The 22,740-nt window shown below is 43.7% G+C and overlaps 1 protein-coding gene and 3 non-coding genes across 7 annotated transcripts in view; 1 reads left to right on the forward strand and 3 right to left on the reverse strand.

Annotated features, from left to right (window-relative positions):
• LOC6496082 (mucin-19) overlaps nucleotides 1-21,975 on the forward strand; it is a 34,630-nt gene extending 12,655 nt beyond the window's left edge. For all 4 annotated transcript variants that reach the window (XM_044715424.1, XM_001960146.4, XM_044715422.1 and 1 more), the window contains 7 exons: nucleotides 12,148-12,386; nucleotides 15,237-15,521; nucleotides 17,198-20,287; nucleotides 20,346-20,661; nucleotides 20,721-20,851; nucleotides 20,913-21,080; nucleotides 21,135-21,975. In XM_044715424.1, coding sequence (XP_044571359.1) covers nucleotides 12,148-12,386; nucleotides 15,237-15,521; nucleotides 17,198-20,287; nucleotides 20,346-20,661; nucleotides 20,721-20,851; nucleotides 20,913-21,080; nucleotides 21,135-21,452 — 4,547 coding nt within the window. In that variant the 3' untranslated portion in view covers nucleotides 21,453-21,975. The remainder of the gene's footprint in view (nucleotides 1-12,147; nucleotides 12,387-15,236; nucleotides 15,522-17,197; nucleotides 20,288-20,345; nucleotides 20,662-20,720; nucleotides 20,852-20,912; nucleotides 21,081-21,134) is intronic.
• A 54-nt stretch (nucleotides 21,976-22,029) lies between these two features.
• Trnaf-gaa lies at nucleotides 22,030-22,102 on the reverse strand. Its single transcript has one exon. It is a non-coding gene; the product is annotated as a tRNA-Phe (tRNA).
• Nucleotides 22,103-22,353: 251 nt separating this feature from the next.
• On the reverse strand, nucleotides 22,354-22,426 carry Trnaf-gaa. Its single transcript has one exon. It is a non-coding gene; the product is annotated as a tRNA-Phe (tRNA).
• A 156-nt stretch (nucleotides 22,427-22,582) lies between these two features.
• On the reverse strand, nucleotides 22,583-22,655 carry Trnaf-gaa. Its single transcript has one exon. It is a non-coding gene; the product is annotated as a tRNA-Phe (tRNA).
• Between the last annotated feature and the right edge of the window lie 85 nt (nucleotides 22,656-22,740).

Raw genomic sequence — 22,740 nt, forward strand, 5'->3', positions numbered from 1 at the left:
TTCGTTTCACTTTCGAGTCGCTAACTTGTTGCAACTGTGCCAGTCGAGTCTTGGCCTGTGTTGCTCGGTTTTTATGGCTTCCAACCCGGCCAAGTGGCCAAGTGGGTTCGAGGTGGTGGTCACTTTGGTGGTCACAACGAAAACAAAAGGCACTCGAGCAGAACTCCCTGCAAATTGTGGACACTTCGACACCCGGTCGCATAAATCAAAGAAAACAAAAGCTAAAATTATGAATTATATTTTTTCTTAGTTTTTTTGGCAAAAGAAAGCGATGACATTAAACGGAAGTGTTGAACGCTCGCCAAAGGGGCGAAAGTCGTCGCAAATTGAGTGATTAACACAAAACCAGAGGAGAAAGAGTTTAAAATATGTGTGTTCAGTGTAGGGTGTTATATAACAACAAAGGGGAGGCTAAATCGACCAATGACTGGAGATCAATAACCCGATCACAGCTGGCAATTCTGGAGTTTCCCACCGTGGGCTGCAACAGAAACTGCAGCCGAAATATCGCTCAATTAACCCAGACAAATAACCAATCAAATGGCACTCTGACCCCGCATAATAGCCGTGTGATTCACGCCGCCCAGTGACCCAGCAATAACCCAATAGTTGACTCACAATCAGACACCCGCGTACTGCACACCCATTGAATGGGACAACCCGCTGGGCCAACAAGCTGAAATTTATACGGAGAGTATGTGCCGCAGCCACATGTTCGGCTAATGGTATCTGGCCCAGTCCAAGAGTCAGTGACATAACAAGCGCCAATATTTTGAGCCAAAGAAATAAACCAAATCACCGGACACCGGAGGCCAGGTGTCTCTGTATGTGTGTGTATTAAATGTCCATTCTTTGGATCCGTTTCGATACAAAATGTGAACTTTGTGCCCTGCCCAGAGTGAAGCCAATGGAGTGTAGCTAAACGGCTTAAATCCTTGACCCATTTGGCCAACGTCTCTTTCCCTCGTTCTCTTAGCTGACTTGGTCGGCATTTCCGTTTTTATATTGTTTAGTAATATGTTGCAAAGTGCAAAATAAGACAGAGTTCGCAGCTCCGTTCAATTTGGAGTCATTAAAAGTTTTCGGCTCGAAAATTATATACGAGTTGTGTGCCTCAAAATGGCAAAGGGAAAGAGAAATATTATTTGGTAGGCGATTTTCAAGGTATATATATACTTTTGCGGTTTAAACATTGCGTTTTGTGCCATTTTTGTCGTTATTCCGCTGTTAAATGAGTATTTGCGAGGGGGAAGTCAGTCAGTGTGATGGGGTTAAGTCGCCCATTAACCCATATTGGCGGTAAAGGAAATTCCGAAGATAATGCCTTATTGGATATTATATTTATTGTTATTTTAGCTATTTAGCAAATGTTAAATAAGAGTGTTTGTTGTGGGAATCTGGAAATTCGAGGGTTATTACAATTTACCGCCTATATCTTTATCGGCGTATCGCGGATATGCCGCAAGGAAAACAAGTTTGTGTCTTAAGTCATTCGTTTCCTTTGTGGCCTTTTGTAACAGAAAATTATGGCCCAGCTACTGCAGCAACAGCAACATCTGCAACAACACCAAAAACAGGGAAACCTGTAATGAAAATATGCAGTTATCCTTGAGATTACGGTTCATCAGGCAGCTCTATAAATATACGTACTATATTGGTATATGGATCTTCAGGGAAGGATCCAGAGGAGCCGGCAGAGGCTCTTTCCCATTCCCTACTACTCAATGCCTAGTGGTCTTTAAGCAGGAAATGATGCCCAAAAGCAGAAGCAGCAACAACAACCTGGCAATTTGGCAACAACAACAAACAACAATCCAAAAATGAAGAAGAAGAAGCGGTCTCTTAACGAGCGGCATGCATAAAATATGCCCTTTGTGTTGCAGACATTGCTGATCGCCTGATTGCAGGCCGTTCCAATCGCTCCACCGAGGACTGCGTTTTTTAATAAAAATGTCAAGCCATGCACAAGGGAAACGGTAACGGGTTACGGGCTACAGACCCACAATGAATTGGCAATTTGCAAAGCTGCTCCTTGGCTAAGTGTAATCCCGACATAAAGGCATCATTTATTGAAGTAAAAGATTTTGGATTCGAATTCGGATTCGCAGTTTTTTGCGCGTTGGCGTATTCCGACACTTCAAAAGCCATTCAACTTTTGATAACTCTTGATTGACGGTGCCTGGTGGCTGGCTGGAATGTCTGATTTCAACCTGATGGACCCATCTCAAGTGTTATTTGCTTTAATAACACTTCAGAACTGCATACATCTGCCGCCTAAAAGGGTTTCATGGTTCATTGAACTTCCACATGCGAGGAGCCAATTCTTGGCCACTTTGGCCAAAAAAACACTTGGCCAACCATTGAGCTTTAAGTGTTCAGGGTAGGTATCTAGTGGCATCTATACTTCTGGACACGCCCAATTAAAAGTGGCCCTCCAGGGCTTCCAAAACTTGTAGAAAATAGAATATGCAAATCCGCAAGGTAGAACAAAGGCACAGAAAAACAGGAGGAATCATAGAATCGTAGAATCACAAAGAGGCAGGCAGAAACCTTGTTGTTCACACAATAAATCACCACAAGCAGAACAGCTCTTGGACCTGGCTATATGCCATTGTAATTACAACAACAATAGACATCTGGCCGACAAAACTAAGCCAAGATTGTTGACCATTTTGTCGCTGAAGCGTGCGGCAAAATGTTGTATTTCTGTATTTCTTTCCGCTGTCTGTCTCGGAGGCTGTCTTTTGTTTTGGCCATTTTTTGTGTATTTGGCCAAGAAAGAAAAAAAGCTGGCAAAATTATGCGGAAAATTACAATGCATAGAAATTTGTGCCGTTGAAAGACAGATCTAATCGTGAATTATGTATTTCTGGGTGTAGGCTAAGGTTACACAATCTGATTGATATAAATTTTCAGAGAGAGAGATTTTATTATATCACAGTCAATAAATAAAAGTTAAATTGGTTTTAGATTTCCTTTGTGTTTGGGTTTTTATTTATGGAGTGACAGATTTTTTGTCCTAGTTTTTAGAAAGGAATATATTAAGTATAATTCTTCTAATACAGTTCTGTTTCCGTTGAAATGCAACAAATCCCTTTGGACGAGGCTTATCGCACGAATTCTTTCTGCCACTTGCATTTTAATGGCAACAACTCACTTAGCATGCCGGGATTGCGGGACATTGCGCCACTGAGTGAGTACCGTAAGTTGGTAACACACAGACAGATGCAGACACATAATCAGGCCCAGAGATACAGATACATTCATTCGGTCAGGGAGCGGCGGGAGGGCTATGGAGGAAAAACAGTTCTATTACTTAATATGCAACACTAATGCGAACAATGGCAGCACGACAGTCGTGGCAAAGGAAAATCCAAATGAAAAACCCAAAAACCAGAAACCCACAAAAACCAAACCAAAGGCACAGACACACGATCCTCCGGTTACTATAGTTTGCTGGGGTCTCCGTCTCCGTCTCCAGACATTCAATCAACACTGCCACGACTTGGCCAACTTAGAAAGGCAACTCGGCTCAGATCTGTGGCGGAAAAAATGCTGAAGGTGGAGAAGTCAAATCAAGGCAACAGTTTTTCACACCTAACTAGAGTCCAGTTCCACTATATCCACTGTACGTGTTATAGTTTTCTGAACTTTATTGATATAGAACCACTCACTGGATTACCACTTTTTTCGGCGGCATTCTATTCGGAGATCGGGTACGTGCCTGGGGTTAGGAATTCGGTATCTACCCTCCGCCTCAAGTGGTTTGTTTGTTTGGAATCTATGGGAGATTGGAGATCAAGATTTGGCTCTGACAATGGCAAGGAATTCGTTGCTGGAATGATAATTTCAGCGTTTTAATTTGCTGGCCATTCTAGAATTGGAGCAGACCCGATGATTAAAGGCAATGTCGGTAAAATCTTTATAAACAATCTCGAAACATATTTGGGATACAAGAACCTTTTCTTAAAATGTTGTTGTTGACTAGCTATCTAGAAAATCTATACCTCAGGTATTTATTTTCTTAACTTTACAATCGTATCAAGGTTATACCTTAGATTCAATTCTAATTTCTGAGCAGCAGAGCAGAGCACTTTTCCGTTTGATTCGTTCTCTTATTAAAAGCGATTTATGGCCCAGACGGTGAGCCAAGTCAAGTCAATGCAATTCGAGTCAAAAGTAAAGCCAAGCCCAGCTCAAAAGCTGAGGAAGTCAGGCCACTTCAGCACCCAGCACAAGCTGATTTTTGCAATCGCAAAAAAAACTCGTTTGCATTTGCGATCGTAATTTAGTTTTAATATTTGCAATATAATTTTTGTTGCTGTTGCTGGTGCTATCTGGTGCTTTTATTAGAGCACGCTTTGCAAATTACATAAAGCCGAAAGAGCAACTCGAAAGAGAGCTACAAAAAATAAATGTTAACCACAGTAACAACATGAAAAAAAACGAACGTAAACAAAGTGCAGTCGCACCTCTGAAAAAACAACAGCAACTACATGGCACGAGCAACTCCGTCCTGGCTGACAAAGCCAAAAAAATGTAGTGAGAAAACAGAGGAGCACACAAAAATCAACATTCGAGTGTGAAGCACAAATCAAACATCAAATAATTGATAGAATATCGAAGACGACGACGGCCCCCAGACAGCCGACAAACCAAAAAAGGCAGCCGCGGCCTTTCACCCAAAAACTTGGACTCTACACTCCACACTCCAACTTTGAACCCAGCACGAGCTCTGGAAATCAAAAATAGAAATAACAACCGAAAGGGCCCAAATCTGGATTGTAGCTGGAACTGAAGTCTCTCTCTGCCTTTGGGCCATGTCGTGGTTGCCAATTGTGGGGCTTGTGGGGTAAAGTGAAGGGAACTTGGGAGGCACTGCCACCCGCACACGCTCTTTTTTTGTTGAAGTCAGACATAGAGCTGGAATTGAACCAGTTTTTTCGTTTGGTTTTGGCCATTTTGCAGGAGTGGTATAGCAGCCCGCAGAAACCCAAAAACCGGCTAAAGAAATTTTTAGGCTAAGAAGTTTTTCATGTTCGTTTGCCATTTTCAGGGGGACACCGAGTTGGACATTTATTGTGCCATTGTCCTTTTATGTGCGGAGAGCTCGATTGCAAAATACCAACAAAAAATTATGCCCTACATGGTTTTTCATCTACTAAGCTTAATTTTTTAGGAAAATACAACACTTTCATTTCCTTTAACCGATTTTCTTTTTAACACTTTCTTAAAAAGCTTCCCATTAATTTCAAGTCTCATCCGCACCGTAAATCAATTTATTAAAAATGTGACCTACCCTTTGGGCTTGGACTCAAAAAAAAAATGTAAATTGCCGATGATTATTTAATTTAAAAAATCATGAGTCCAAAATCAAGCGAGACGAATGCAAGATTGCCTCCAATCGATGGGCGATGGAAATTTCACTTTCGTTTTGGGCCCAGCCCGGTCTTTCGTCTTGGGGCCTTTCGTTCATCAAATTCATTCATTTCACCGCCCAAAACTGACCTCAGCAAGCATTACGTAAAAGTTTTTGTTGAGGCTTTTTTTGTTTTTGTATTTTGGGCAGCCACGCCCAGTAGTGGCTGCTGTTTTTTCTTTCCGCTGGCGCTTTTTGGGGAGGAAGGGTCTTAACTTAAATGGTTTACAAATTTATGCGGTTTCGACCGAAAAACGCTTTCAATTTCGGACCAAAACTTTGATGACCAGTTTGCTCATGAATCTCCTAAACAAACGTTTCCCAGAGGGGGTGGGGTGGGAAAGTGACACCCAAGACGAATGCCTTTTTAATTTATATAACCCGAATATGATCTAAGATGCGGGCCAGATAGTCGGCAACATACACCTGCTAAAAGTTTCAAGAGCTCTCCAGTACGTGTTACACTTACCCAGTTTATTTTTAGTTTTTTTTCTTAATTTTATTTGCAAAAGAGGAAAGCCAGCTTGTGGCAGTTACAAAGTCTCGCAACCTGTTCGCCCATTGACCAAAATTTGCGTATAATTGCTCTACAAGTTGCGCTGTTTATGCAAATAGCTAAAAAGTCAGACAAAAAAATAGACAAAAAAAAATGGAGGGAAAAATAAAACAAAAATGTGAAATGTATGAAATGATTTGAAACCAGTTTAAATAGCCTTTTCGTTCGTTTTCTGGTTTTCATAATTGATTTATGTATGTTTTGTCCGAGCCCAATTTCCTACTCGACATAAACAACATCCGCCAGCAAACAAAAAGCGAAAATTCCAATCAATCATTTATGCACACAACCCCCAGCCAAGGACACTGTGCCATTAGAATGCGCCTGTCCCTCAAATCAGCTCGAAACAGTGCTTGGCCAACACCCGCACAAAGAACGGAAAAGAACAGAACTCAACGGAGACCCGGCCACATTCTAATCCCAGCCAAGAACCTGTTTATGAATCGCCACCATGGCTTGGCAATTATTTTTGCCTTAATTGTATTTAATTTGCTTGTACTTTGGCGGGGGAGGTGGTGTTGGGATCGGTATCGGAATCGATTCTCTATAAATGCATACATGCCTGGAAGCAATTACATGCTGACACTTGACTTCAACTTGGAGGGTGTGGAAGTGTCCCCCTGATTTTAAGACCACATTCCCTGGGTGACATATCTCAATTCTACTACTTCCTACATTAGATAGATTTTAATTAAAGGGTTCTTGTCAGGCTAGTTGTAATGATTAACGATAGTTGTTTCTTTTTTTCAAGATGTGGGCAGGAGGAATGTTATCTTTTCTTTGTTTCTACCGTTTTGCCCGATTCAATTAAAGTCTCTTTACTTAAAGACAGCAACTGTCCTCTATGATTTTTATTTGTTTGGTCAACTACTCCATGTGGACACATTTTATTCACTTTTTGCCACTTCTGTTTGACTGGCCACTTATCGGAGCACAAACATCTGTGGCTGCCCCAACAAATATTGTCTTTTTTTTGGTCCAAAGTAGATGTGAAATTTGCTTATTTGCTGACAAACTGTTTTAATTTTTTTCTTTGCATTCTGCCATTTGCTACTTGCCACTTGCCACTTGCTCCACTCGTATTTGGCCAGCCCAGTGGGTGCTCCAATGTTTGTCTAACAATAGCAGTTAAAAAGCCAGTCAGCCAGCTGGAGAGCTGTTGGCCGAATCGCCTTGCAACAGTTTTCTTTGTTTTGGTTTCTTTTTTGCTTTTAATTTTTTTTTTATTTTTATTTTGCAGTTTCTTTGCCCACTGATCGCGTTTGCTTGGTTTACTTTGTGTAACAAGTTTGCATATGTAATTAACCAACTGCCAGTGGAGTATTAGTAAATATAATTAAAAACTAAATCGGAATGTGGGCAAGTTGGGCAAACGCAGCAGATGATGCAAGCCGATTGCTTATTCTATAAACATAAAACTGTAAACAAAAGACTTAGGCGGCAAACTTGGCCCTGGTAAACAAAAGACTTAGGCGACAAACTTCATCGATTCGGTTGGCTTAGGTGACAAAAAAGTCAACCCATTAAAGGCGAATGGATCGCTATTATCACTCACTGCTGACCTTGGCACTGTCGGCGCTGTTTTCTAATTAGCGCAACGCCTCCGGGAAGAACTCTGTCCACTTCTTGAATGATTTCTCAAGTTTATTTGTCTTTGATATTATCGCCACCGGAGTCGGAAGCTTATTGTTCTTTTGTCTGGTTTCCATTTTCAATTTTGTTGTTATTATTATTTTTTACGATTATTTTCATTATCTTTCGAGTTGGTTCTGATCAGAGTCCATTAAAAGTGAGTAAATTAAATGAAATTTTGTCAAAAGTCAAAAAAAAAGAGAAGCATGCAAGTAATAATCTGAGGTTTACTGAACTGGGTGTGGGTATATGATGTCAGACATAGGAAATGGGTTCTGCTTGGCCAAGCCACTGAGAATTTATGGGGTTTCATAGGCCTAGTCTAATATATTTTTAACAAGCCGGGCAGCAAATGGGTGTCTCATTTCTGACTTTGATTACCCCAGATGAATGATAAGACGAGAATGCCAACTTTTGATTGAGACATTGTATAGTATTATATTCTCACGGTACGTCATATATTTTTTAAAATATATGATATGAAATAAAACAAACTGCTTGTGATCCAGTGCTTTTTAAACTGTTCAGAGAATTCAAAACCTTTGGGCCGCATTCGAAAATGCAAGCAAAAGCGACGACCTTCAATAAAAAAAAGAAGCTACATTAAAAACAAAAAAAAACCCATAAACAACAATAGCAGCGAATGCATTGCGAAGAGCGTTCAGCTAAGAAACTTGATTAAAGTTAAGAAAAACGTAAAGTTCAACTTGTTTCTGCTGTCATTTGTTGCCTGGTTTTTGTTGCTTTAGTTACTATTGTTGTTGCCGTTGGCTGTTGCACTGCTGTTGCATTTATACTGAAGCCTTTGCGCCATGGCTTGACATTTCGCACAAACAAAAAATAGGCGAAAAAAAATACAAATGAAGAAGATGCTGGCTGGCTGGCTGACTGGCTGGCAGCAAAGCAACATTTCATGCTTTTATTTTCGCAATTTGTTGCACCAACCCAGCCCAGTGCGATATAATGAATCTGAAAATGCTCGGGCTATTGTCACTGGTATAATTAGCCGGCTGCTGGTCTCAGGCTCCGAAAAAGCCAAAAGACTATGGCCAATTACACGCCGTAATATGTGAGTGTGTCTTAGAGTCCCAAATGGGAAATAAGATTCTCGGATGCTGCTGCAAATTTCAAATTCTTGCCGGCTAAACTGCAAATGTCATACTGCCAGCCAAGTCTAGGCAACCCGGCACAGTGGTTGATTATTTTACTATATTTTTAAACAAAAAACAACTTTTTCAAAAATATTTAAGTGCCATAATATAGAATTGTAAAAATAATTATGGCTTCAATCTGTAATTTTTTATGCTTCTAAATAGCGAATAATAATGCTTTATGTTGTGCTATAAAATCCACTGTGCTGCGGGAAAAGCACTTGACGTGACTAGTCCAAGTACCAAGATTACCGATCACCGATCGCCAACTTAAAATGGTATTGCCTTGCATTGAACCCCACAACGGCCCACACAACGCCCCTCGATCGTGGTGGGCACCTTTATTGTTTTTGGCCATTTTCCTGCCTGACTTCGCTGAGCATCGGTTAGTTGCTTTTAGCTTAGCCCGGGTCTTAGCCAAATGCCAAATTCAGTCAACAGTTTGAGAGCCACCGTGGCTTAGAACGGACAGGTCGGCGAAGTTGAAACGGTTTTGAGAGCCATTGTCAGCAGGCCCTGGATTACCTTTCAATGGGCTTGCCACCAACTGTCACATAAGGACAGACTTTCGAACAATAGACTGAAAATTGAAAAAAAAGTATAAATTGGAATTATTGTTTGCAAAATTTCCAGTAAGCCATCATGGCCGACTATGAAGATCTTTTCTGCAAGACGACAACCAGCCAAATTGGTGCGTCCATTGACTTTGAGGAGGCTGCCGAGAAAAAGACAAAGAGGAAGATTTGGCGAACGAGGCGCTACAATCCCTTCGATCTGTTCTACAAGGACTTTCGGCTGTGGCACACCGACAAATCGTTGCAAGATATGACAGTGAACGAGGTGAGAATCCGGAAGAAAGCAATCAAAGCCTGGCACGATTTGGATCCACCGCTGAAACTTCAATACGAAATAATTGTGGGTGTCCAGATGGCCCAGGATAAAAAGCTAAAGGAGCTGCTGCAGAACCGAAGAATGGACCAGGCTAAGGCGGATGATGCACCCAACCCAGTTCCAGCAAAGCGGCGTAGGGTCCCCCGAAAACATGGAATCAACGTAACCATAATGGAACGCTTTCTTCCAAGGCATAAAGCCCACCGGACTGTGGTTCGTCGTCCCACTCCGATTCCCAAAAACCTGAAAAAGAAACGTCCGAAAGAACTACCAAAATTCATACCCCTACCCATAGAAAAAAATCATACTAGACGCTGGAATATAAAATAAATGATTCCATCCACATCTGAAATCTTTCAACCGCAGAGCTACACTTACCATAAATTCCAATTGCGATCGATAGGCCTTTATTTATGCGACAAGAGCCCGAAGGTTGTCGGCTTCCGAAGTAGAGTTCTGTTGAACAAAAATAGGCAAATGTGTCACGACACAACAAATTCGAGTATATTTTGATGGTTTTTCAATTTTAGGTCAAGTACGTGCACAGAATAATAATAACTAAACTACTTACAAAATATATAAAAGTGTATTCACCCACATCAGAAACTGCAATGTCCACTTATGGATGGAACATAGTGCAGCGGTCAACGGAAAGGATGAACGATTTGATCTACCTTTTGCTGATTAGAGTTAGAAAGCTTAGGATTTAGCAACACAACTCTTGCCCAATAGCAGAAGGAAATATTTTAATAATTTCTATAAATAAAATGTTTGGCTTTGGGGGGAATCGAACCCGGGAGACTCGCGAAGAACCTCGATTAAGAACGCGCCACTTAGCAAGCACCACCACCGTACGAACCGTTTTTTTGCGTCCCAATACACATGTGGTCTGTGGACAAGCAGTGCGCTTGGCAAGCAGTGTATCTTTGGGGTTTAAAGATACTTTTTAAAAAGTAAGAGATACTTTAGAGAATAATGAAGATTTTTATTGATTTGTTTGTGAAATGAGTGACTTATTTCTGCCCAAAAAAAATAAATTTCAGTTTTTAATTAATTGAATTCTAACAGCTCAGTGCCAACAACGGAAGTGGGCGTATTTGAAAAACACTTAGGTGGCTGCAATTGCCTTGGCATACAAAACATTTTCGGGGTATATCTCTTTCCGTAAGATCCCTAGATGTCATTAATCAAAACCCTAAAGTAATCCCAAGTCAGTCATTTCGACAGCAGCACTCAGCAAATGTGCGAGACATGGGACGCCTCGGCGCGTTCTTAGATGCGATAATAAACGGCAATTATTTGCAGTTAAAAGCGATTCAGGTAAAAACAAGGTGTGAAGCCCAAGAGTGCCGCCCGAGTTGAATAAATGCGATACCATGTAGGCGTTGTCTCTCCAATCCACACCACACTCCACTCCAAAACTCCCAAGCTCCAAAGCTCCGGGCCTCTTGCATAAATTTGTCTGATAAAATTTTCAATGAATCGCTGCCGAGACTGCAATTTCGTTTGAAATATTGCGGCCATATGATATTTCAATTTTCAATTAGCGACTCCCAAAATCTGTCGACACAAGAAGACAAACAAAAAAAAATAAAAATTAAAAAAAGGTTTGCGTGGTTCAGACTGCATTTTCTTGTTAAAAATGTTGATTTTTTTCTGTTGTGTTTTTCGTTTAGACAAGACATTGTGGGTCAAAGAGTCAGGATTGTGACGCATGCAACATTAAACTGCAACTGCAACGGCAACGGTCGCTTTGTGTTGGGTGACTTGTAGCCCCCGAAAATCCTCCTCTTTTTTCCCATTTTTTCCACACGTAATATTTCGCCAAACCGAATCGTACTGATATCCGCTTGTAGTTTGCTACACTTTCGTTTTTCAATCATCTATAATCTTCAGTAAAAAGCAGAAATTGGGAAAAAATCAGACCCCCAAATGATGTTGCAAAGTAAATATGAAAAATGGGACAAGCAAGTCTTAAAATTTAACTATTTAATGGGGGTATTATTAGCTTAACTCGTTGGAAGATTCGAAAAAATGAGCTGTAATTATTGAAAATAATCGGGCAAACTTAAAGTTCAAAGATAGACTTCAATGATTTTTCCAAAGAAATCTTTCTGGTTTGGATTTTTTGTTTGTGGGTTCAGAAAAATCCCCAAGTGGTTGATTATTAACTGGAGGAAACCTCCCATCACTCACCTGCTTCCCATTCACTTTTGTTTGACAAATGCGTGTCAAAAAAAAACAGACGAATATTTTTTGCCAGTCTGTGACAAATTTGTGACCCACAAAAAAATGATATAATTGATGTTGTGGCAGCCGAGAGGCTTTATTTATTTATTTATTTATAACACTTTTCGCGCAATTAAGAGCAATGATATTTGGGTTTATGAGACGCACTCCGTTTCATGGCTAAGCGACGCTCGAGGCGCTGAAATGTACAAATTAATTGATTGTTGACACATTTACGCTCTTAACTAATAACCGAATTCGACCTTCAGATACTTCCAGCTACTACTTTCCATCGCAAAACCGATTTGTGCCATCGTCCGGTTCCTTCCCGCGCCAGCAGCCCCAGTCACTAGGCGGATTCCGTGCCAGTACCGGAGGATTCTCACCAGCTCCGGGATCCTACCAGGAGCAGCTCCTCTTCATAGCCAATGAGAATGCCAAGCAGACGCCTTCCGCTGGCAATTCGCCATTTGGCGGTTCCTTTGGAGGCAGTTCCTCCCAATTTGCGGTAAGTTTGTGATTTCTACTTTGCACCAAAAAAAATTCAAATTCAATTATTTCAACATTACACATTTCCTTATTCGGCGAGGGGGCGTTCAAGCAGCTCGGCTCTAGGCGCAATTAACTTGGCTCTTTCATGGGGTTTTCTTGGCTTTTTGTTATACTATTTCTTAGTTGGCTCTAGGCACGCCAGCCAGCCAGCCAGTCAGTCAATCAACGCCAAAAATTAAATCAAATCGAATGCAAAAACCAAAAGGATTTCCACATGCCACATATGAAATTTCAAATTTGATTTAGTTCGTTGCCCAAAATTGCAGACAGGAATTTCAATTGGCTCTGGTGATGTTTAATATGGAAGTTGGCGTGATTCGAAAGGCAGGATATAAAAAATATATACTTAAAATTATTAAAAATATAAAAAGGGTTAAATAGGATACTTCAGGAAGGTGTACTTTACGCCTTTCTCTTTCATGTCTTTCATCTCTAGCTTATCTTGTATCTCCTATAACTTTTTGTAGTATTTCATTATTTAATGGCACGCGAGTTCCAAAAAAAACATTTAGATTGCTTTTTAAATGTCCGTAGGCTGGCACGCCAACAAAAAAACAAACCAAAAACCCACAAAAAACAAATCAAATTATGGATACAAAATAACTGCGTGAAATGAAATGACGGGAACTGCATTTGGATATCTTCGACTTTCACTTGACTAAACTCAAACAAAGCGAATCGGCTTCTGCATATCAACGAATATGCGTGAATGTGTTCAGAGGTACTCGGAGGGGCCAGGTGGTTTCTTAATTGAAAAAAGTGTAAATTCATATTGTTTATTGCTAGCCTGAAATGCGATGAGCACGCACTTTGCCAGCCTGCAGCAGCTTTCGGCCCTAATTGAAATGCTCTTTTGTGGCAGGAAAAATCAAGGAGGGGGCTGTAGGTTGTAGATGCTGCACAGCAAGGGGTCCGAACTTTGGAATTGTGGCAGCAACATGAGATTGCAACAGGGTCTAGCCCTATGATATACTCTTTTTACAGGGTTAATGGGTCTTTTGATTAGAAACCTTGAAAAGAAAGAGTTAAGAGTATTCAGTATGTCTTTAACAGAAAAGTAAGTGTCTTCTTTAAAGGCAAAAATCAATTAACTTGTTCCAAGTCCAGAATATGTGATTTGTGGCAATTGTCTGAGCCTTGATGGATGGAGGGCAGAGCTCCTTTGCAGATAGATCCTTTATGAGCCTCACAAAGCCATCCAACCTCCTGCTTATTTCTCTTTCATGATCGGCTTATCATAAAATCATAATGGAAGAGTGTGATTTGTATGAATTATGGCTGATTGGCCGGGCTGGCCAAGAGTCTAAAGCTGGCCTAGAGGGGAAAGTGCGTCGTAATGACGTCTGCGAATGGCAGTGCAATAACCCAGTCTTCTTCTGCGCCACGACTTGGTACTGCTTTCCACACGAAGTGGCAGAGACGTGTGAGTGGTGTGGAGCTTTCATAGTTTCATTATGCTATCCATACGTATTATTGACAAATGTCTTAGAAACGTTTGTTTTTAATTTCCCCCAGTCGCTTTCGACTTCACCGACTAACACAAAGAGCCTCGGTCCAAATGTTGACAATGGAGTGGAGAGAAATTTCAATCGGATGGCAAATCGGAGTAACCAATCCCACACAGCACTGAAAGAAAATAGTATTTCCTAATAAATTATGTGATTTAGATAGTTGAAAGTCTAGGTTTTCATAGGAGTAACTCATAGAACTTCTATCTCAAATGAAAATATCTGAAATTTACTAAAGTAATCCCAATTTTATGGAGTTTTCTTGAGCAGACCTTGTGGTGGAGCCGCCCATTTAATGACTGCTAATCAGAGTAAGTCGAAAAGGCTGGCCAACAGCCGCATTATTGTTTCTTTACCAGAAAAGAGAGAAAATCTTTGGCTCACTGGGGAACTGGGTATCTATTGTAGGGTTTCTGATGCGTAAACCCCCGCCGCCAAGCCGGCAAGAAGCGGAAAAATAAATGCATTGAAATGCACCTTTTAGCAACAAAACTCGCGTTTTGTATGCAATTTGCTTAACAGAGCACAACTTTTGGAGCCAATGCAGGCCAAAAAAATCTAGCAAAAGCTACACACTACACTTTCAAAAATTCAACAAAACCGAGAAAACAATACAAGACCAACATTAATAATGGATAACAACAAGTACTTTTCGAATTGGAGGCGAAACTGGCAGCAATTTCGATTTTGGATAATTAGTGAGTCGCTGGATATACTCGTAGTTTCCAAACGACCTTGATACACTTGAATCAAATATTTTCAATCGATTTTCATTGTTCAATAGCTTTGGCAATCTTGTCTAAAATCTCTATGGCATTGTCTGCAACACGTTGGGGAGGGAGCATTTTTGAGAAGGGTCTGACTGAAGTGCCCCCAGCTCCCACCTGAAGTTGGCCTAGATTATCGACTTTGTCACCATAAGACCCTACTTATAAGGCACTTGTGATAATTCTCTCACTTGATCGGGTTTTCAGAGGCCTGATCAAAATCAGTTAAGAAACTCTTCTACTAATTCGATTTTGGAAAAAAATTACACAATTTCAATTACTTAAGAGCCAATATCATCAAACAAAAAGGTTAAATCTTGCATTTTCCCACATTGTTTTCATTTCAAAACCATTCTGCCTGAAGCCCCAATTCATTATTTATTAAACAATTTATATCATTTGACAAAGCCCCCTCGAAACTGGAAAATATGGAGGAAAAACTAAGCCCCAAACTAATTAACCTGCTTTGCCATAACACCATTAAAATCCTATCTCTATTTTTTTTTTCTCATTTTTTTGGTTGTGCCACAGAAACCCAATCGCCAGTCGGACTATTACGATATCTCGCCACGCCCCTTTGGGGTGCCCGCAGGGGCGGGACCGGCGGCATCGGCTGGATCATCGGGAGCAGCATCTCTGGGCAATGGTGCAACGTCCGCATCGGTGACCAATGGCTTCACACGCTCCAAGGCGATACGCAACGGACCGGTGGGGGGATCGGGAAATAGCCTGACCGGTGGATTCCAGCCCCAGACGCAGCGCATCAATGTGCCCCATCAGCAGACGCAATTTCTGGCCCACTTTAATGAGAATGGGGTAAGGAAACCAAGATTCCAGATATATAATTTTCTTCATTATATGGTTTATTGGTCTTGACATCTTGGCTATCTAATTCCAATAATTTTTTTCTTGTGCAGATCACATAGCGAAAGTAAAAGCAATTTCAATTGGCATAACAAGAAGCACTCGAGGCCAAAACAAAAAGCCAGGTCGAGAAACAATTTCGCTTTGGTGATTGCATAACAAAACGCAAACTTAACAAAACAATTGGCTCTGCTCTGATTTTTGGCCAATATCAGTTGGTTTTTTGGAAGTCTTTGGGAGTCTTACGTGACTTCCAAATCGTAAATGCTTTGCGGCGCTATTTTTTCATTACTTTTTCCAAGTTTCAAGTAGCCGAACTTCAGAACCAGTTCCAGGCTTTGCTTGTTTACTTTTGCCACAAAAAACCGCAACAAAAAAAAGGCCAAATCGAAATATGCCAAAAATATTTTACCTTTCACCCGATTGCGTTTTATGCTCCACATTTTTTTATTGTTATTTGCTTAAAATTATTATGGCCAAGCCGCAAAACTGTGTTCATAAATCATGTCCATATTACCAGGCCCTTATTGTTTATTTATTAAATCGATTCAAGAAGCAAGTGTTTGCTTAAATTAAACACACTTTCAAGTTATCTCTGTTGACCCGACTAATAGCAAATATTTACAATCATTTCGGTTCGAAACTCATAATTGAAATGTCAGTCCGGAAGCAGAGCAATCTCTTTTTTAGTTCCGTTTTTTGGGTTTTCTTGACGGATTTTTTCTTTTGCCCACATAAATTTCTCAAGTTAATTGCAGCAATTTGTTGGGCGAAAGTGCTGCCATGATTGATGCCCGGCTTAAATATCAAATCAGCTCACGATTAAACGGCCATAATAGCAATTGCTGGTGGGCGACCGAACCTCATTAGTGGCCATTAATTTGGTTGAGTTTGTCGACAAAAAAAAAGAGTAAAATTTTAACAAAAATGGTAAAAAAAAAAATGTGTATATATTTATCTTATAATTTCCTTCCTCTTTTGGTTGCCTTGCATGCTACCCATTTTGCCATTCTCCATCATTAATCCACTAGAGGATTGCCAATCTCCGATCATCTTCATGGCTCGGAGTATTAACACTAACCCCATGGATTTGGCAACCTGCTGTGGGGGGATTCTGCCATGTATCTCTTAACTTTGACAGTTGCTTGGATGTCTGGTGGTGGATAGCGGATGGCGACGAGGTTGCCTTCACATAAAAATTAAATAAATACGAGCGCATAAATAATGCGGTTTTAGGGGCGAGGAGGAGCGAGATCAGGTGGAGGTGCTCAGGAGGCAGAAGACAGGAGGGTGGTCTGGAAAACTTCGCTGAAAACGCTTTAGACAAATTTGAGAATCACTTGAATGACGGCGAGGTGGTTGAGAAGAGTTCGCACGCAAAACAATTGACAGCCGAGCAGACGAACCGCAGAGATTGCGGTTCCATACCAAGCTCCATGTCGAAACTGTAGCAGTTTCCCATGACGCCAGTCGAGGCTGTGAATGGCGGTGGTGGTGCAGCTGTCGTAGCTAGCGGTTGCCAATAGTCAGACCTCTAATCCCAAACCCCAGACCCCAAACCCGTAATCGTAACAATGCAGTGGGTGAGCTCTTATTAATTCACCGAAACCTTTTTTCTTTTCTTGCAGAATGAAAAGCGTCCAACGTCCAGCAGTCGGCCATTTGGCAATGGTGGCTTCTCCCCCAGTCGCACCCGTACCCAGGCTCCCGTTTCTGCAGTGCCGGAATCCCCCGCCACTCCGGCAGCCACGCCCTTTAGGCCTCGAAATCGCTACCAGCCTAACAGCGCCACGTCATCCACCACAACCACAACCACCGGCAGCAGTGCCGAGGTGAGCAGCAAGCGGTACAATCGCTTTGGCAGCAGCCGGGTCAAGTCCACCACCAGCACCACATCCACCACCCAGAACACACCGGCGGAGCGTCCCAGTTTCGGAAGGAATAAGCCTAATCCCCGGCGTCCAGTGGTCATCAGTCGCGAGGTCAACGAGCCGGTAAGCACGGTCAGCAGGAAGCCCTTCAACTACAGTGCCGCCCGGCTAAAACTGCCCGCCCGACCCACTGCCCGGACCACCAGCACCACCGAGAGTGCCGAGGTGGAGGAGGAGGACGAAGAGGAGAACCCCGACGGTGAGCAGGAGGATGAGGATGCGGAGAACAGCGACGAGCAGTACGAGGAAAGTTACGAGGGACCCGAGGATCACTCCGAATCCTCCAGCTTGGAGAAGCTTCCGCTGCAGGAGGAGAACGTTACCCCACTGTCGGTGGCGAAGAATGAAGCGGATCACTCCGAGAAACCTGCCACTCTGACCACGAATCCAGTGATTGATCACGAGAGTAGCACCGCCAGCACGGAAGAGAGTCAGACAGATGCCTCCGAGGTCACCAGCGGCGAGATCGATGCCACCACCCTTGAACCAGACAACGTGGAAGACGTGGCCACCACCCTGCTTCCGCAGGAGGATCTCCAGTCCACCGAGGAAGCTCACGTGGAGGAACAGACCGTCACTACTGAGCCACCTCTGGAAAATACTTCCGAAAACATTAAATCTATAGAGAATACATCTCAGCAGGAGGAGCTGGTTCCAGCCAAGCAACTGGACAAGCAGGAGGAGAAGCCAACCTCTTCCAAACAGGAGGAGCAATCCGAATCAGAGTACGACGACGAAGGATCCCGCGGAGAAAGTGATGGCGAGGAGTACGAGTACGAGGACGAGGAGGGCAGCGAAGATGCCACCAGTGAGGCCGATAGCCAGGACTCGAAACACTCCACTCCCAGTGCAGAGCAGGATGAGGAGCGCGAGATCATCTCCGTAGTGACCACGAAGAGCGTGGTGAACGGATCCACAGTCCTCCCAGCTCCAGTCACCCCAAGTTCCAACTCGATAACCGAAGAGGAGGAGGTGCAATCTCCGGGAGAACTAAAGCAAGACGAGACCACACCACTACCCAGCGAGGAGGAGAAGGGAACCAACGCCACCGAGAACTATGTGGTGGTGGCCTCCATCCAACCCAGCCGAAGCATCAACGGTGCACGTTTCCTGCCCTTCGACGGAATCGAGCAGGAGGAGACCAAGCAGACCCTCTCCGAGCTGGAGCGCAAGGTGCACTCCAAGCAGCAGCCGACTCCCTCACAGAAGCCATCCTCCGACGGCAGCGAAGAGCAGGTGGCCAGCTCATCTGTCCAGCCCCCAGTGGCCGCTTCGACGGAGAGCATCATCGACAAACTGGATCGAGTTCAGTCGGAGCTGTCCAGTGGCCTGCTATCCGGAAAGTATCCCATAATCAGCCAGATGGATTCCTCCACACCCGCCACCAGCACCACAACCGGCACAGGCACTGGCAAATTCGTGCCCCACATCCGGAAATTCCAGCCCAGGACGACCTCCACCCCCAGCACCACCAAGGCTCTGAAGGTCCAGCACTTTGACGAAGGAGAGATGGATGAACTGGCCGGCCTGCTGCCAGTGGGCTTCAAGCCCAAGGCCAGCTACAAGAACCGCAAGATCACCACCACCACCACCACCACGGAAGCACCTCCGTCCACCGTAGAGCAACCGAAATTCAAACCAGGGCGGAATTCCACCATCAGCAGATCTTTCAAGAGCGGTCAGGTGACCGTGCAGGATGTGGCTCTGGCGGGTCTCCTGCCCAAGGGCTACAAGCCGCCAAGGACAACGACCACGACCACCACCAAGAAACCAGAGGAGATCAGCCCCAAGCCATCGTCCAGTCTGGAGAGTCTTTTCAGCGAAGTGAAGTTCGACGATAGCCTGGCGGCTCTGCTGCCCAAGGACTACAAGGTGGGCAGTACTCCCAAGCCGGATATCTCCGTTGTAGACGACATTTCCAAGTTCCTGCCGCCTGGCTACAAGACGAATACCACATCGCAGCCAAGTACCTCGACCACTCCGAGGAACCTGCCCGTGGCAGTGCCGTTCGACGATCTCAGCAAGTTCCTGCCTCCGGGCTACAAGGCGCCCAAGGAGAAGGCGGAGGAGCCCAAGTTGCCGGAGGGAGTGACACCCATTAAGCTGGACGACTTAAGTGGCCTGCTGCCGCCAGGATTCAAGCTGAATGCCACCACCAAACCAGAAGCTAGCGACGCCAGTGATGAGATACCAGCTTCGCTGCTTCCACCTGGATACAAGTCCAAGAAACTCCATCCGGCCTCGACCTCCACCACCACAACAACCACCAGCAAACCCAAGCCGGGCCCGTCCAGCACCACCGAAGCAACAGGATCTACAGAAGGCGGTGGCTTCAAGGTGGTCTTCCCGAAGGGCTTCCACAAGCGAGTCGGTGCCCATCGCCTCACCACTCCGCATCCCACCCAGGAGGGTGGAGCTTCTGAAGCGAATCCTAACGCCTCGCCTCCGGTGGTGATCAAGAAGGGCCCACCGACCAGGGCCACCACAGAATTCACGGGATGGCCAACTCCACCAACTACCCCGCTGTCTGTCGACAAACTAAATGCCCAGACCATTAACTTCGAGGACCTTCTGACCGCCAGCGGAACCAGCAGCACCACCACCACTACGACCACGACGACAACAACCACAACGACAACGCCGCGACCCACCAAGCCAGGTCACTGCACCTCCGACTGCGACCTGGCGGCCACCATCAAGATCATCGACGGCGTGGCCTGGAAGCCGGAGTTGCTGGACCACAACACGCTGGAGTGGAAGAATCTGGCCCACGAGCTAGAGGCACAGGTAGGTGTTCCAATCTTTTCGCTCCTCCAAATCCCACTCACTCTCTCTTCCGTTCTAGCTCAACGAGGTCTATTCCAAGGCCCCGCAGCTAAGCAATTGGTACAAAAAGGTGCGGATTGACAGCTTCAGCAAGGGCAGCGTCCTGGTCGACTACTACGTGGAGCTGGCCAACATAAACGAGGATGTGGACACTCTGGAGATCCGGCAGTTGTTCCATGATGCCCTCACCAAGCCGGCAACTCCCGCTGTGCCCGACAAGGATGCCCAGGAAAATGAAACGGACAGCGTGTCGGGACCGCAGGAGGAGCAGCTAGTCACGGCCAGCTACCAGATGGGCAAGTTCCTCATCGATCCGGTGGCCACCGATTTCAGTGGTTCGTATAGGAAATGTAGATCCTTTTGGAAGGATATTGAAGAAAGATTCCTTTTACAGTCATAGCCAAAAATGTCCATACGAATGTGGAAGTAGCCGAGGAGGATCTGTTGATACCCCAATGGGCCATTGTCGTGATTGTGATTGGAGTGGGTTCCCTGGTCTTTGTCATCATCTTTGGTGTCACAGTGGTATGTTTCAAGGACATCCTTTATTCTTATTATATCCTCTTAATAATATCCTTTTTTGCAGCTCCTTAATCGTCAGAAGAGGGCCAAGAAGGCACCAATTCCTCTGACCAACGACATGCTGAACGAGCTGAAGGTAAACCACATGGGTGGCGTGGATAACTACGGAGTGGACGACTTCTATAACATTGATGATCCTTGGAATGATACCAAGCAGCCCATTAAGCCAAAAGTAAGTTGGAGTATGTTATCCAAACTATATCCTATTAATTGTGATTTTTTCCAGCGCTTCACCAACTCGATGCATGGAAGCAACAGCTCCAACATCTACGACAGCTGGCGCTCCACCCGCCATCCGCACACCAGCGGCGACTACTTCTATGACCAGCAGCCAACCTACTCCACAAAGGGTGACTCCCTGAAGCGGCCGCACCACCACCACAACAACCACAGCCAGTATCCCGCCCACCATCACCACCAGCAGCCCCAGCAGGCGTACGGACACCAGTATCCGGATGCCTTCGCCGATGCCCACCAAATGTACAGTTACAACAACCATGCGAGTCGGACGCGCTACTCCCGCGACTACGATCCCGACTTTTGAAAAGGGGGGCGAGGGTATATGAGATCCGAAACCCACCCACCCAGACTGGACCATAAAGATCCATCCGTGCACTAGCTTTAGAACGATTTTGAGTTGTAACTTAATAGCGTAAAGGATCGTAGTTGTAGTGCTGCTGTAATTTATCGTACTGCCTGCTGGCTTGGCTCAAAAGTCCATCCACTTTTCCGCATCCACAGCCAGCCGTAGCTAAACTAAGTTAAGATATCTTCCGAGAACCCAATGGAGCTACTACATATACATATCTGTGTATGTATCTGGATGCGTTACACGTTTACTTAATCTACGGATAAAGAGAGTATATTTTCTTAATAGAACTTAGGGGTGTGCCCGTATGCATGACCCCAGAAAAATAAATAGTCATGCACTCTTAGTTAATCCTAGCCACTAAGCTATAACTAGATACACTACATGTATACTTTGTATTATTTAAAGTACTGGCGTCTTGCTATAACACTAATATTGTCTATATTACGGCAAGTAAATAAAAAATAATATAATACAATTTAAAATTTAAATAAATTATGTGAAATTTAGAGAAAAAATTAAAAAAGAGAATTGCCGAAACCCGGGATTGAACCGGGGACCTTTAGATCTTCAGTCTAACGCTCTCCCAACTGAGCTATTTCGGCGGATGGGAGCTTCGTGACATAGGTGCATGTAGAGGCCCGCAGCCAAGACACAGTTGTAGAGTGGTTGGTGTCTTTGCTGTCAGCTTAAGTTTACCAACACTAGACCTAAACTAAATCATTCAAACACATTTTCTTTATATTATTAGCTTTGGCTCAAAATAACTTCACAAAAATGAAGTTATCTTTTAAAGATGCATTGGAGTACACAAATTTAAAAATGTAAAAAATAAAAGTAAAAAAAGATTACTGCTTGCCGAAACCCGGGATTGAACCGGGGACCTTTAGATCTTCAGTCTAACGCTCTCCCAACTGAGCTATTTCGGCTTGCGGTGGGTGTGTGTCAAATGACAGTTTTCACATCCAACCCCTTTTTAATTGTTTATTTTAAGTTAATAAAATAAATATATGAAAAGTACTACGCAAAAAATAAATATACTATCAGGTTAATAAGTTTAAAAAATAAAACAAAAAAGTAGGCATTGCCGAAACCCGGGATTGAACCGGGGACCTTTAGATCTTCAGTCTAACGCTCTCCCAACTGAGCTATTTCGGCAGTTGTCCGTTATGCGACTAAAATTAGCTTTCGTTGGCCCCCCAGCCGGAGAACCTTTTCAGAACCTTCCCCAACTTTTTTCTAA

The sequence above is a fragment of the Drosophila ananassae genome, chromosome 3L (assembly GCF_017639315.1).
Source record: "Drosophila ananassae strain 14024-0371.13 chromosome 3L, ASM1763931v2, whole genome shotgun sequence".
NCBI classification, from domain to species: domain Eukaryota; kingdom Metazoa; phylum Arthropoda; class Insecta; order Diptera; family Drosophilidae; genus Drosophila; species Drosophila ananassae.